General features: G+C 38.9%; 2 protein-coding genes across 5 annotated transcripts; both read right to left on the bottom strand.

Annotated features, from left to right (window-relative positions):
- Positions 1 to 66: 66 nt before the first annotated feature.
- Positions 67 to 8,049, bottom strand: LOC103706974 (GDT1-like protein 2, chloroplastic). Of its 3 annotated transcripts, none has more exons than XR_015969516.2 (11): positions 7,528 to 7,994; positions 6,877 to 7,036; positions 6,563 to 6,746; positions 5,494 to 5,541; positions 4,397 to 4,493; positions 3,892 to 4,052; positions 3,276 to 3,341; positions 3,018 to 3,068; positions 2,798 to 2,902; positions 2,512 to 2,682; positions 67 to 204 (listed from the first exon to the last, which is right to left on the bottom strand). XR_015969516.2 is itself a non-coding variant. In XM_008791273.5 (10 exons), exons 1-10 carry the CDS (start codon positions 7,643 to 7,645, stop codon positions 2,617 to 2,619), a joined length of 1,056 nt encoding a protein of 351 aa, XP_008789495.4. In that variant the 5' UTR covers positions 7,646 to 8,049; the 3' UTR covers positions 2,356 to 2,616. The 3 variants fall into 3 exon arrangements, 1 of the variants encoding a protein (XP_008789495.4); XR_016396724.1 differs by lacking the exon at positions 67 to 204 and adding an exon at positions 1,926 to 1,944; XM_008791273.5 differs by lacking the exon at positions 67 to 204 and having other exon boundaries at positions 2,356 to 2,682; positions 7,528 to 8,049.
- LOC103706975 (uncharacterized) lies at positions 7,736 to 15,312 on the bottom strand. 2 transcript variants are annotated; one of them, XR_003385694.4, is made up of 3 exons: positions 13,221 to 15,312; positions 9,984 to 10,086; positions 7,736 to 9,774 (listed from the first exon to the last, which is right to left on the bottom strand). XR_003385694.4 is itself a non-coding variant. In XM_008791274.6 (2 exons), exons 1-2 carry the CDS (start codon positions 14,862 to 14,864, stop codon positions 9,412 to 9,414), a joined length of 2,007 nt encoding a protein of 668 aa, XP_008789496.4. In that variant the 5' UTR covers positions 14,865 to 15,312; the 3' UTR covers positions 7,736 to 9,411. The 2 variants fall into 2 exon arrangements, 1 of the variants encoding a protein (XP_008789496.4); XM_008791274.6 differs by lacking the exon at positions 9,984 to 10,086.
- Positions 15,313 to 15,881: the final 569 nt, after the last annotated feature.

Raw genomic sequence — 15,881 nt, 5'->3', positions numbered from 1 at the left:
ACAAGCTTTGAAGGCAAAGCGCTATCAACCGGACGCGTGTACGAATGCTGAACGTCGTGCGCTCCTGCGTAATCTCCGCTGTCATTTGCTTCCAATTTGCATACGTGCAGGACATCACATCCGCTCGTTTATGTTTTTATTTCCTTTTTTTTATTCTTGCGTACGTGTACGACCTCCTTTCCTCTCGTTCCTGGTGTCTCTTCTCTGCACCGAGAATGGATGAGATTCATAGAAACAAGCAATTGTGATCAAGAGCAAGCACAATCGTATGATTTATACATTATAAAAAATAAATTCTCAACTAAAAATAAATTATATCCTATACCAAATGCATCATCATAGTTGTGCACCGCACCAATTACGCATCTTCTTATTATAGATCAATTATAAATAAAGCCCATAAAAAAGAGACAAGATGATTGATATGGTGTATAGCCATTTGTCATATGCAGATATAATTTTTCTTAGAAGAGGAAGAACAACAATTTCTCGACCAGAGTCAACATCGTCACTTTGAAATCAAGCGCCAAGAGGTGATACCAATCATCAAAAAATGGGTGTCATACTCCATACATGCAGGTGAATGGGATGGGCGCACTTTAGTACCAGGAAGTCCCGTGCTCCTGATGGGTTGAATGGATGATTGCAATGGTGTTAAGAGTATGGTTGCAGATTAATGAATCAAGCTGTTTATGAACAGCTTAAGCAAACCCTAATAACATGCTTGTTCTGTTGGAAAGCAAGCTAGGCTAAAATTTTATTTAGAGTTTGAGCCATACATGAGCCAAACTTGAACACGTTTGACTTGTGAAAAATAAGCAGAAGCTTGAGCTACTCAACTCAAGTACCTGACAAGCTAAGCTTCAAGACTAATTCTCTTTCATATAATAAGTTGAACCGGAGCAACTTAGTACTGCTATGATTCATTCAATGATATAACTGCCAGTCAGAGATTTAAATCTGAATGTTCAATAGATAGGTCTACATAGGTTGATTAATGCTCATAGCGTAGTATGCAATTCTGGATTTCAGTGATGACCAAGATTCCAACAGCAGCACATGGACTTGAGAAACATCTGATACGCTGGAAAGTTGAAATACTATGAACTGATATAATATAATATATCTGGCTCCACCAAAAAAAAAAAATTATAAGCTGATATGTGAATTTCAAAGTAACACCAAAAAAATAAGCAACGGGCAAAGTTGTGATCTCCCATTTCCGATGCAAGAGACTGGATTTGATTCAACCATACAACTCAACTGCGCTAAACCTTAATGTCAAACTATTTAGGGCTGGCTGTATGAATCCTTTTCTCATTTTAGGGGCAAACTTTCTAATAGATGCGGAGTTGAATCACACCCTCAAATAGCAAAAAAGAAAAAAAAAAATGGATTTCTGTCCTTTGATATATTATTTTGACATAATTCCCCAGAGTTTCTATATCTATTGTCCATTTCCTGCTTCCCATTAACATTCTTAACGGAGTTACAGAGGCAAATGCATTCATGAATAAAAAAAAAAAATCAAGAAAATATTATTTTATGAAGCAGAAGACGTCCACATTCATCATTGCCCAACATCTATCACACATACACACACTCAAATAAAAATAAAAATAAAATAATAAAAAATCATCCCAATAAACGGGCCAAAATCACTCCAGCATCCACTCTAAAAACCTCCAAACTATTTCTCAAGCTATAGTGTCAGCCAAGGATATCAACCCTTGTACAAAACTATAGTCCAGCAATTGTTTGCTTATGATGTTAGACCCACCAAACAGTTATTACTATTCACCAGACCCCATGAATCAAAAACACAACTTACCAGTCATATAACAGCTAAATTTTATTCAAGATCATTCTTTTGAAATCAAACTCCCGTATTTTTTCAGACATGGGCTAGCATTTCCTTTCTCACGAACCAGATCTTGTGTTTTCCTGCCATACGGTAAAATAAGGGGTGGTTGTGTGGAATCCTTGAATTAAGGGGACAAAGCAAAGAATGCAAGCTGAAGTATCCTGCTCATTTCATGGGACCCGTGTTCCAGCCAGCCAAAATAAATAGACAGAATTCAAAAGTTTTAGAGATGGGAGCATATGCACCAACTCTACTAAAAACCCAGAGTGATAAAACTATAAGATGATTTTAGAAACTTAAAAAGTCACTAGTTGTGCCAATCCACTCTTCAGATATTCAATTCTAATGGTTTCCATATTTATTGTAATACTTTAGTGCCCCATTTTCCAAATGTTATATGGGCTCCCGCTACTCAGCAATCAGATATCAAACAATATTACGACCAACTTAGCTGTGGGACGCCAAATTGCTCATGCAGTTCACTACAAAGCTTTTGATTAACGTCTCTCCATTCCTTTAAAAAGAATTTGATATAATACTTTGGCAATTACAATTGAACTATAGCTACCAGATTCTCATATAAAGAAACTACATGTCATACATTTTTTGAAGTACAACCTAATGTATTCTTGGAGAAAACCATATACCTCGGGGTAGTCCAACCATTCTTGTGCTGCGCTGCAACATTTTTTTTCTGGAACATGGATTGTTTGTTTGACGGCTACATAATAATTTTGTTTGCACTCTCTGTATTAGAAAACTCCAAAAAGTGTAGCCACCGCAAAAATTAGAAATAGTAATCCACCAAAATAACCAACCTGATCATAGAAAATTCCATATCAACAGATATATGCATTTCCAGAACACAACATTCACTTGCAAGCATAAAACAAAGCAAGTAATAACCAAAAAATAAGTTTTAGTAGTTCTAACCAGTTTCTCTGAAATGTATTTGGCTAGAAAAGCTCCACCTAAAATTGCAATTGATGTTGCAAATAGGTGACCAGCAATGGCTCCACTAGCTACACCCCAAGGGGACTACAGAAAGAACATAAAATGGAAGTTAGTGACACTGTCCTACCTTAAAAAATGATGCTTGCCACAATAAATGATAGATATATGAAGTACAAAAGGTGCATTCACATGACCGCACCTGTGCAGCACCCAGAGCAATTGTAGCTAGCATTGACCTATCACCCCATTCCTGAAATTCATAATTAAAATTTTGGATGATGATAATCAATGAATGAATCAAAAGCTCATCTGTGACATTAGCATCGCCATGACATCATGCCAAGAACTTTATCCCTATTCTACTTCATATCTAAGCGCCGTTCGAGCTAACATAATGTGTACTTGTTCATTTTGATTTTTGAAAATGATGCATAAATATCAAAAATAGGTTGCTTACCGCGAAAAACACAAGGCTGAAAGACTTCCAAAGGAGTTCAAGAGGATTAGTGAGCTTCTTGGCTACCTGAAGGCATTCAACATGCCATTTATCACATAAGAGCAAATGGTACAACAAGCAATTTCTTAAAATTAACAATTGTAGGAAACAAAATACTAACTATGTGAAGTCAATCTGGACTAAGGAGGATTACATAGAAAAGGAGGCTATTCTACTTACAGAGTATATGGGTAAGTAATCTATGTTGTCACAGAGCAAACTAGTAGATGTAAGTAGGTGATTTTCATACTTAACACTTCCCATGTTAACACCAAAAGGAAAAAAATGTTTGTCAAACCACAGAGGAGTAATCTCTGTCACAGAGACTTGTAACTGACATAGGTTTTAGACTAGGGTATGCCATATATGAAAAAATCATTATGATAGAGGACCTTGGCTCCATTTTGCTAACTGAGAATGAATACATGATAAAGTAAAGCATGAGTTTTGCATTTCCCACATTATCATTTGGCATGCACAAGCACGGCGTCTCCACTTCCACAAATTCACTTGATAAAAAAAATATTTATAGAAGAAAAAGGGAGGAAGGCTTCTCAGGCTCTGTAGGGCAGCTAACCTTTTCCTTCACAAGCTCCTCAGCTTCAACAAGCTCTCCAAGGTCAGAACTCTCTTTATTATTAGTATTTAAATATGATGGAAGTTCCCATGCATCTTTTATTGACTTGAGACCGAAGAATGTAAGAAGTGCCACTGCCGCATACTCTCCAATTGGCAAAGCTTAAAAAGTTCACATTGTAAGCAACATTACCAGTACCAGACATTTGAATTGATCAAAACAGAAACATGATAAGGAAATTATGCATTACAAAAATAAAAATCCATTGCACAAGATGTAGGAATTAGGAGATTAAGAGCATCTATCTGTTAAAATAAAAGTTGGATGACAGAAAAATTGTTTATGATATTTAAGCATCTAGTTAACTTCTAGAATGACTTACCTAGGAAAATAATATCCATTAATAGATTTCTCTAGACCTGAAATTTTTTTTTTCTTACTTCAAACTTAATTGATTTTTATCCTCTTGATTCCTCAATGGATATACCAATAGCTCATAACTTACTTGTCTGGAAATGTGCTGGTACAGAATGAAAAATCCGTCCTATCACCACGGATAAGACTGTCATAAGTGAAAGAGCACCCATTGATCCAAATAGAACCTGCTCATGGGCAAGAAGCCATAAATATAAAGAAAAAGAGCTCCAATATAGAAAAATATTAGTTAAATACACTTTCACAGGAGATAGCATAATAAAGCAAACAGTATGGCGATATTAACCTAAGGTTGAACTCCCATACTGCAAAATGTTGATTGTCTGATTTGCCATTTCTACATATTCCTAATTAGTCAATGAGTTACTGAACAGTTAGGCATGTCTTAGAACTAGCAATAAATGATGAATGTATCGCACTACTCTTTCATAGTTTGCATATCCTTGAAGAATGGAGACTTCTCAGAGTTCTGTCTCGTTCATCATCAAGAAAAATGGTTGTACAAGATCCTGATGTACTCTATCCTTTAGGAGATTCAAGAATAATAATTATCTCCCTGAAAATGAATGGCTGATTAAGAGATGCAATCAAAATAAGTATTCTTAGTATCATGTTTAGGCATTAAGAATTTAGCTTATAGATCATTGTATGAACCCAAAGCAAGGAATCAAACTGTAAACCACTTTTGAGGAGTAGCAGAGGGGCTAGAAAGCCTTTAATATCATATATTCACATTACGTATTCCCATTATTGAAATTGTATAGATTGCGGCAGTCCTTGTGCCACCAACCATGGTAAATGAACAAAATAGCCAGTGAAAAACAATAACAATATGGGATTCCATGTTGATTATTTATGATGTAATGTGTTTACGTGTGTCTAAGTATGTCCAAATATGTACATAAACAGTATCATTTTGTTCAAAAGACAAAATTTAACTGCATGTTGGATCTCATCATCGATGCCTTTGTTCACTTTCAAACACTAAAACTGTTGTTAAGTTTCTCAAACAACACCCCCCCCCCCCCCCCCCCCCCTCCCCTTTTTCCCAACCCACCCACCCCAAACACACACAAAAAAAAGGGATAGATAAGTACAACAACTATTCAAACCGAAGCGACCACAACTAAAAAGATAAAACAAATATTAACAGGTTGGATGAAATACCAGTGCCTTGTCATATTGCATAGCCAACAATGCAGCAATGAAAAAAGTCTGCAACAACAATGAGCATCAAAGATATAATGATACTCTTCTTTGTATGAATAATAATCTAAAATACGGCAATTTTAGAAAGACGCATACTCAACAAATCAGGCCATAAAATTTCTGTCCAACACATCTTTAGAAATCTCAAAATTTCATCAATAGCATTAAAATATTCATAGAATTTGAAATTTTAAGGTAAATACTGATATAATATCACATCATGGAATGACTCAGTCTGCAAAAACAAGGGCATGCATTTTAAAAGATTCAGATGAGGGTAAATATAACTTAAAATGCTTACAATTTTCAACATGTGCCTATAGTCAGATGTCCCAGTTGGAATTCTAAAATTGACGAGCAACCACTTAGATGGACCATGCCCATTGGAATTGTGATATGAGCATCTGAAACTACATGGTTCAAAGTATTGATGATTCTATAATTTCTAAATGGTTTGTGACAAAATAATTCTGATATAGATAACTAAGCAACAAGCAAAAAAGCTACAAGCTTTATAGAAATCAACATCATTAAGCATTAGATTACAACTATAAACATTATAGAGGCATATGATTCAACCTCTATGCAAGATTCAGTATTGTACATATAATATTTTTTTATAAAAAATTGCCAACAAATTTTTATCTATATATTCATGAAGAAAGACTCAAGAAAATTTCTTCATTGTGAAAATCAAAACTCAGGAGCAAAGAAAATGACGATACGTAATCCAGGAGGTGCATGGCAATAAAAGCACACTACTTTTACCCTTTAAAATAATAATACGAGGGGCAAGAAAAGAACCCTACTTTTATACTTTAAATAAGCAATAGTTGTAGGAAATGAGTTAGAGAATGAACTGAACATAGTCAATGTTGAAGTACGCGCACATACTCAAGAACAAATAACAGTTTGGCAAGCTATTGCTGTCGTAATTATGAATAAGTAGTTCTTGATGTAAAATAGTTCAAGTAGCCTTTCATAAGAACAGATAGAGGAAAGAAACAAGTTGATGTGAGTTGATCACCTTGTCTCCAATTTCAGAAACAAATATCAATGTGAATGCAGCAGTGAAGCCTGATTTTGCGAGTGCCGCCACAAGTGCAGACGGGCCTCCCTTCGAGAAAGCAACAAGTGAAAATGCTAATGCGCACACAAGGAGCACAGCAGCAATAGATAGCTGGTAACGAACTCCTGAAAGAGGCTTCCCTCTGCCATTTCATAAGTTATACATGAGCTTGCTCTGTCATTTGTATACACTACTGAAAAAGATTATAGCTGTTTTTTACTGCTGATGAAAAGGAAAATATGAGCACTTAGAATTAAAGAAGAACAACTCACGATCTAGATGAAGTCTCACTCATAGAACCATCCATGAGATTCCTGCGTCTCTCTGTTTCTCGTTCTCCTCCATAGCTCCCATCTCCGATATTGACATTGGATGCTTGAGCTCTGATTATATGACTTGTTGATTTCGACCTTGGTATGCATCTATATCTTACTGCAAACAAGCAAACTTTTACTAATTTTACAACCGTTATTTCTGAAACGATAACTTGCTATCATATTGCAAAAAGTAGATATACAGGGAGGAAAAAAAGAGAAGCTACAGAGATTTTCATTTTTTTTTTCAACACACGTACACACACACACTATCGAACAAAGCAAAGACTTGAACTTTTAACATCATCTATGATGAAATTGCAAGCTTCTTCTACTTAATTTCATTTATCTGTACATAGAAACGCATGTTACGAGATCAAAATAGCTTCAGGAATTGCAAAGACAGTAGATTTACCTTTGAGAACTAAGAAATTTGTTATCAAAGAGGGTAGAATTACAAACTTCTAGCAATGCATATAATGAAACTGGGAGGTTCTACTTTAGACTCCGCAACTGATCTTTTGAAATTAAAGAGGGAAGAAGAATTATTTACCAAAAAAGAAAAAAAAAAAAGAGGGAAGAAGAACAAAGAAGAAGGAGTAGCCTTACAGGAGATGGAATTCCTCCGGGATCTCCGATCGAGATGATAGGGGGACGAGCCGAAGAAGGTTAGAGGAGGGGATCTCCCACTGGAGAGCACCTGGAACTGGAGATTGCCGCCTAGCATCTTCTCCTTCTCGGCTTATTTCCCAGATTAGAAATCCCTTTTTATCCGCCCTCAACTGTAACCCTAAACCTCATTATTGTTTTCTTTCGCTCTTTCTTTCTTTCTTTCTTTCTTTTAATTTAATCTTGTTTGTGCGAATTTTATTTTTTATTTGTGTTAAATATACGTTCAAAGAGAGCACTAGCAGCCGGAACAAGGAGGGAGAGCAAAGATGAAGCTCTGTCGCTAAAATTTCAATTGCAAGGACGGAGTTTTTCGAGAGGGAGCTTCCACAATCGGCGACGTGTTGGATTAAAGAGAAGAGTGCGTCAAGAGGGGATCAAGCCATAGGCTCCGGGTGCTGAGAAATATGGTGAGCAATCCACGCCCCTGCACGCGTACTTTAATAGTTCCAAGCAAAAGGCAAATCAAATGCATATTGCACGCCAAAGATATTTCTTTAATTACAAAAAAAAATATATTTTTTTTTAAAAAAAAACGTCCCAGGTTCCTTCATCAGTTTAGGTGTTCGCTGTATCTGAATCTGTCCTGCCGATCGTATTGATACACCATCGCTACTATCAAATATTTTCTATTTAGGCTCTATCTTATTTTTGACGCTCCTATTGTTATTATTTTGATAGAAGAGGTCCAATTTTTTCTTTACCATTTTGGACTCTTTCCATATCAGGTGCCCTGCACGTATACAGTATTTATAATTATTATAATTAAAATTTTCTGTTTGGACTCCTTGGAATTTATTTGTTTATTCCCATGCCAAGTAGAGTTTCACTTCTTTTTTTTTTTGCTATTTTCTCAGCATATTTACATTTTGAAGAAGTCTCTCAAAAATGAAAAACCAGAGTCTCCTATTCCCTTTAGTCCCCCAAAAATCATGGATCACTCCCCTCTGTTTAGCAAAGCTGAATTTCTAAACATCCAGATATCCATGTCTCACTCAAAAAAAAAAAAAAAAATTAAAATTTAAAAAAAAACAGACAAGAGGAGTGAGAGGTGGTTATTGGAAATATGGATGAACAACTGAAACATGAAAACCTGTGAGGATTTTCATTGGAGAAGTCTTAATTTCTATTTCAGAAATTTAGATTAAAATTTTTTAATTATATTTTCTCTATCCTTTTGTTAGTAGCATCAAAGGAAAATATAAGGTATTTTGACTTATATTACGAACAAATGTATTTTGACTTGAATAAGTTAACATCATGTTAAATTTCTTTCAAATTCCTTGTTTCTCGTAGAGTTGAAAAAGCATAATAATAGACTGCTTGGTCTAATCTTTTTTTCTCAAAAGAAAAGGTTTAAAGGGGATAACGTTTAAACTTGGGACCACATTGATGCTGATATATAAGAAGGAAACAATTAATAAACATGATTACATACTTAGAAAAATATTATTTTTATGGAAAAGAAAAATAATATCAAAAGTAATTTAGTAAATTATTTTTTACAATTATGGTCAATAATCTCTTTTGTGCACTATGTTATAAAATTGAAAATTGTTATATTTAAAATATATGAGCAAGGACATGAGAGAGAGAAAGAGAGAGACTCACGAAAGCAAGGGTTTATGGTGTTGCCAGTGAAAAATTACACCACGGGGAATCATTCATCTCACTTACATTGGTCAAAATCAGTTTCCAGACGCTCTTATTTACCAGAAGACGTCAGGAATTCATTTCGCATTGAGCATAGATAGCCCAGGAATTTACTTCCAACTAGCATCTTCTCATAGAGCTTACATGCTCTTGTCAACAGTCTCCATCCAGTCACCATTCTTCTCTCACAGATTTAGGCCCTTGTCTCTTTTGCTCTGGCCTCTTCTTAGATTTGCTTCCATTCTCCTGCAACTTCTTTTTCTTTGTTTCAGGTGATACCCAAGCATAATCTGGGGGTATCATGAAAGGGTCCTGGATATTTTCAACACGGTTGCTGGGTCCTGATGATTTTGATGGTTTCTGACGGGAGGACCCCTTCATCCACTGAAGCCATGAACTTGAGGGCAGATTTTTACTAGGGTATTTCTTCTCAGGACTTGAAGAAGGTGTGGAGAAATCTTCCAATGGTTGTAAATCTTCAAACTTAGTAAATGTGACCAGGACTCTGATGGTAGGGACAACTGGAATGGCAACCTGAAAATAACTATCATTTACTCAGGGACTACATGAAAGCACGTCGGAAATAAAATGATTGGGAGATTAGTAAATTTATAGGAAGCAAAAGATCTCGAAGGGAAATGCAAAGTTACAGAATCTAACACATGATAATCCATTGCTGGATTTCCTGACCTGCATCGAACTAGATAAAATGGGCATGGAGTATGAGATTAAAGATAACAGACCTGCTTTGAGCCTAGTCCACACTAGGCGAAATATCCAATACAGAAAGCATAGCACTGGTAATTGACCATGGGTTCACAAGCATCCAACAGTCCATGCATACCTCTTCAAACAATAAGCAAAGCCCAGTCATTTACAGTTCACCCCACGGATACTTGTGTCAAATTTTCAAGGTTGCTTGTGACAACCTGATTTAAAAACAAAATCTGGTCTGAAACAGGGTAACAAAACAAGAATCACTAAAACTTTGCAACCACAAGAATCTGAGTGATCATTAGCATCATCTAATTGGTTGTTCAATGATCCTATCATAAAATAAGCTAGCCATTCAAACATTTATACAATAACCAAGCAAAAAAGTTTTTACTACAAAAAAGGGAAGCTTTAAATGCCTCTTCCTACCCTTAATAAATCCGAAACCGAACCAACAATCTATAAAACCGAACCGATTAAAACGGTTTCCTAAAATCAAAACCGAAACCGAACCAACAACCTATAAAAGCCGCTTGAAATCAACCTGAAAAATTCGATTCAATTTGGTTCGTAGGGTTGATATTCAATGGGCTAGCCTAAGTCTAAACATAAAAAATTTTATTTATATAGGGTTGATATTCAATAGACTAGACTAAATAGGTTGGACTAAATCTAAACATAAAAATTTTATTTTTTATATAAAAAAATATAAGAAAAATTTAAAAACAAAATTTATATGTATGGACATATATAGGTTGGGTTGGGTCATGATTTGAATTAGATTTTTTGAAAACTTAAACCAAAATCGAATTGAATTTTTTCGATTCAAGATGGTTTCATATCAAAATCAAACCAAATTAAAAATAAAAAATCATGGATACCCTTCTAAATATCTAAATATCATGGCGGCGGCGGCGGCGGCGGCGGCGGAGCGGGGGGGGGGGGGGGGTGGCGAGGCGGTGGGAGGAAATAGTAAGAATAGTAACGTCATTTCAAATTTTTATTTTATTTTTAATTAATATAAATATAATTTTTTTAACACCGTTAAAACAACCGTTATATTAGGGGTATTTGTACAATAACAGAGTTTTACGAGGGTATACATGCAACTATCAATTTTGAAAGGGTATTCACGCAAAATTCGATATTTAGAAGGGTATGTATGCAAAAAACCCTAAAAAATAATATAAACCAAATTGAACAGACCGGTTCAAATTGGGTTCGCACTTTGGCTGATTTTTTGCACACCACTATTAATAATGTAGCACTCTTAAAAAATGCGAAGTACCATGGCCATGCCAGTTATTTCTATATGTTATACATTCCTCTTTAATTGTGGTTGCCAGCCATCACAACTGTCCTGTCAAATAGCACCATCCAATGTGGATTAGTTCCAATTCTGACTCAAGAAACAGAGCAAACTTTCTCCCGTTGAACTACCCAAGTGTTATTTCACAAGCCATGCTTCTGTAACACAATCCTGTTCACCATACCTGCTTTATATCTTAAACTAATAATAAAATCCTAGTTACCTACCTCCTAACAATAACCTTCAACAGAATATAAAAACTTCTTACCTAACTGGTACTCCATTCATTCCTTTCCCTGTGGCCTGGTGGTGCATGCTTTTACCACTTGGGACACCTCCAACCCCTAGAATAACCCCCAGCCAATCCCAAAATTACAGGTCATGCAAACAAAACCTGAGAAGCTGACTAAAGAGCCCAAAGGGCCAACTCAATTGACAGACTTAAGCCCCGCAAACATTTCCAGCCAATCTGCCATTTGCTCAGCTTGACCACAGATGTGAGAAATCATAAGGGCATAGAGAGAGTTCAAACAGTCCCACACAAAGGCGGCATCCAATGGATTCAGACTAGAGTCTTGCAATCAAAATAATACCAAAGGTAAGCATAACAGAGTTCTCTAATTCTGCATTCAATAGACAGCACCATCCCTCCTCAAACTCCACGTATTGCAGCCATGAGAATAGACAGAAATATGATATGCAAGTTCTGCTGCACTAAATTTGCACAAATTTGCCTCAAGCCTGAAATCAATAATAGCTCTAGCCATATGCATGTTCATAGCCCTATCAAACTTAGCTGCAAAATTCTAAAGTTTAAACACATCTCTAAAGGTGAACCAATTATGGTCCGTGAATAAAGAATCTTTTTTCCAAGTTCATCAACAGAGAATCTTTTTTCCTCGTTCTCCAATATCTGTCAGGTAAGACCTATAGAAAATTAGCGGTTTTTGACAATTTATCGGTTCATACCACAAGGATGATGCGTACATACCGCATAACCAGTCCATCTGCCTAGAACTAGCATTTCTCTAACATCTACTTAGGCTATTTATTTATTTGGCTGCTCCTCCTTCCAAGGTAGTTCAATAGAAGCAAGGAAAAAGAGTCATCCACATATCAAGAAGAGCACCTAATATAATGAGGCTGCAGGGAATGACTGTTCTGGCTATGAAAGTGCAAATAGGAGCTTTATGTTGTTATCTGAGGAATTTCTGATGTTCCAATTTTTGAAGATTACCTTTCCAGACATGGATTAACAAAAAAGGTATGTAGAGGACTTGTCAAAAAATGACTACGCAACGATGGAAAGCTATGCACGCAAAGGTGGGGGAGCCACAAGCAGTTTCTTGTGTAAGGAACAAAAGGTCCATACATATTGAGAGGGATATGGAAAATAGTTTGCTGATTAACACAATCGCTGTTTTAGAATTCCATCTCAAATTGATATACTAGTGACATCCACTATAAAAACGAAAAATTATATTAGAAACGCCAAGCATTTATCAACCATAAAAAACTTAAACATCTTCCATTTTTTCTACTCAGGGTACTAGCACACAATTCAGAGTGATCAATTACTTGTCTTGCAATCACAAATTATTTTCTCTGAAGACAAAAGCTGTCTAAAAATCAAGATAAAAGTTGACTATTTGAAGCATGCATCTTCCACTAAAACATACTGATAGCAACACGTAGAGATCTATCTAAAGAAACAAGATGCCACAAAAAGAATTGGCCGATACCATGACAATTCACAGAAATGGCAGATGCTAATCTACAGATGTTCGCAAAAGACATGACCTGCTCCAGCTAACAAGATGAAACTACATCTAGCAATTAAAGAAAGATGCAGCAACGGTTATCATCACAAGCAATGGATAAAGAGACTGTTTGCCGAGCAAGTCATTAAATTAAAGATAAGTAAAAGACCCATGCAACATATATCATTATGACATACCTTGACTGGAAAAGTCCCGGAAGGAAGTTTCGTAGTAAGTAGTTCTCTCAAGCGACGTACAGCCTTCACCTTATTTGAAAGTATGTCAAGCAGCGGCAGAAGCTCCTCAGTCCTCAGTGGAAAGTTGGGGGATAGCCAGAAAACAGGAGTCAAACCTCTCTTGAACTCGCTCTCCCGGTTACCTTCTTTCCGTCGACCCCCATTCGCCGAATTCGCTGAAGATTTCTTCGAATCCCTGTCCCTTGCCTCTTTTAGGACCTCCCTTCTGCAGGCAATCTCTATGGAATGCCTTCCCTGACTACTACGAGCCCTAGATGGAGAATCCCCAAGGAGGTCGCTCACCTTGTCATCTATACAAAGCGAGCTTCTTGGTGGTGCCATCTTCTGCTGCAAATCCTGGTTGTGATTATTTTGATCCCCCTTCTTTCCCCGGTTCCCGAGCCACCGTTTCTTGTCTTGCTTCCTCCCACCATTGCCACAGCTACTCACATCCTCGACCGGAATTTCTCTCGGCTCGTAGCAACTCTGCCGGTGCCCGACGAAGTCATCGGAGATATCTTCGTCGATCGCATCCGGTGACTCCATTTTCAAAGCGATTTCCAATTGCTTCCGCTCTTCGGCGTTCAAGATATCCTCGTACTCATCGTTCTCCGTCTCATTGTCATTGGAAGAAGAGACGACGGCCTCCTCATCGTTGGCCGCCGCCACACGGGGGACGCGCCGGGACTTGACGCTCACGACCACATGATGCATCTCATACACCTTCGCCTTCCACGAGCCGACGGCCTCCGAGCGCTCCTGCCGCCTCCAGGTCAGCTGCGGCAGCAGCACCGCCCGCGTCACGTCGATGCCCGGCCGGCAGATATTGGTCTCGGACATGGCCGAGATTTCCTGCTGGACCTCGGCGTTGCTCGCCGGCGCCCCGGCGGCATCGAGAGCATTCACCACCTCCTTATCCTTATGCGAGACGATGCACAGCGATCCGGAGGACACGTTGCCGTCCTCCGAGCCCTCCCCGAGGAAGAGAACGCTCTGGTCGGCCCGCTGAATCTTGAACCCGTCGAATCCGGAGAGCGTCATGTCGGCCCGCAGATTGGAGCCCCTCTTCCAGATCTTGTAGGTATCGGAGGGGGCGATTCTTGAGACAAAAGGGATGACGGAGCTCTCGAAATGGAAGGTGATCTCCATGTAGAAGTCTCTCATCCTCCGCATGGTGGCGATGAGACGGGGGAGGCGGCGGCACCACTTAGCCCAGGCCTGGGGCTGGCGGTGGCGGACGATGATGCGGGCGATTTGCTCCTCGCCGGCGCAGATGGCCTCGTGGAGGGCGCTCCAGCCCTTCTCGTTGTGGAGGCTCCAGTCGGCGCCAGCGGCCATCAGGAGCTCGGCGGCGGAGGCGTCGCCAAGGCGGACAGCGAGGTGGAGAGGGGTCTCGCGGTTAGGAACGTCGCGGCGGTCGAGAGCGGCGGAGATGGCGTCGGCCTTGGCCTCCTCGGCGAGGGAGTCCGCCTCGGTGCCGATCTCGGAGAGCTCGGCGAGGCGGGGAAGGAAGGAGATGATGGACTTGAGGGCGTCGTAATCGCGGGCCAGGACGGCCTCGTGGGCAGGGCTGTGCGAGTACATGGACGCATCGATTCCGTCCATGCTTGCTTTCTTTTCTTTTCTTCTCTAGAGAGGGAACTAACAAGCTTCCCTCTTCAGCCCAATGATAACGTAATTTTCCCCAAGAAAGAAGTTAAAAGATTGAAACCAAGAACTGGGTTTACATAAATATATAGAGAGAGATGAAGGTCAAACTATGAGAATATATGGATAGAGAAAGAAGAGAGGAATCAAGAAAGGGATGGAATGGAATAAGGGGAGTTGTTAAAGGAAAGAAAAGGAAACGGAAGAGGAGGTAACGTAGAGAAAGAAATTTACATTGCTCTTTGTCTGGCGTTCTTCACTTTGGCGGAGGAGGCGGCGGCGGCGGCGGAGGCTGGAATTGGACGTGGATAGAGAACAAAGAGATGGAGGGAGGGAAGAAGTGCGAGGGACGGAGAGGAATGCCATGCTCCCCCGGCCGAAGACCACCCAGAAAGTATACCGACCCATTTTTATAAAGTACTGCTTGACGTACTTTTTAACGTACCGCGAACGAGCACAGAACAGGATTTAAGATTTTTATTTTATTTTATTTTATTGGGTGGGTAGGCTGCTCAAACTGCTCTCACATGCGCGCATAACTGGCTACATTACTATCAAAAATACTACAGAATGCAAAAGAAACTAAATATTGCTGGGACCATAAAACTCCTCGAAATGTTGAGCAGCGAAGGAGACGACCCAATCATCAGTTTGGTTTGCCTCTCGAAGAACGTGTTTGACTTGGATAGCCCGACACTTCCGTAGCATCCGACGCATGTTGTATAGTAGCGGGTGCTCCACCTCCTTCCGTCCCTTTGCCTAGAGGAGATCAATCAAGACAGAGGAATCCTCCTCCAGAATAATCCTGTCTGCCCCCAGCACATGTCTCGCATGAGATAGCTCCTTCCATGCCGTCCCGAGCTCCGCTCTAAATGTCGAGGCCTCAAAGGAACGACATCCCCCTGCAGCAATCAGTCTAGAGCTATGGTCTATGATCACAAATGCCACACCTACCCAATCTCCATTGGCATACAA

Source organism: Phoenix dactylifera, chromosome 10 (genome assembly GCF_051530095.1).
Source record: "Phoenix dactylifera cultivar Ajwa chromosome 10, Ajwa_hap1_PhDact_Kaust_v1.1, whole genome shotgun sequence".
Lineage (NCBI taxonomy): Eukaryota > Viridiplantae > Streptophyta > Magnoliopsida > Arecales > Arecaceae > Phoenix > Phoenix dactylifera.
The sequence above is the reverse complement of the archived record's forward strand: the minus strand, read 5'-3'. Positions and strand labels throughout refer to the sequence as shown.

What these genes read in the sequence shown, in the direction of transcription:
- LOC103706974 (XM_008791273.5), bottom strand. Translation starts at nt 7,645, where the DNA reads ATGCTAGGCGGCAATCTCCAGTTCCAGGTGCTCTCCAGTGGGAGATCC. An exon ending in TGCAATATGACAAGGCACTG is followed by an intron (nt 4,494 to 5,493) that starts GTATTTCATCCA and finishes GCCCATGAGCAG; the next exon opens with GTTCTATTTGGATCAATGGG. An exon ending in AGGAGCTTGTGAAGGAAAAG is followed by an intron (nt 3,342 to 3,891) that starts GTTAGCTGCCCT and finishes GAATGCCTTCAG; the next exon opens with GTAGCCAAGAAGCTCACTAA.
- LOC103706975 (XM_008791274.6), bottom strand. Translation starts at nt 14,864, where the DNA reads ATGGACGGAATCGATGCGTCCATGTACTCGCACAGCCCTGCCCACGAG. An exon ending in CCGGGACTTTTCCAGTCAAG is followed by an intron (nt 9,775 to 13,220) that starts GTATGTCATAAT and finishes AGTTATTTTCAG; the next exon opens with GTTGCCATTCCAGTTGTCCC.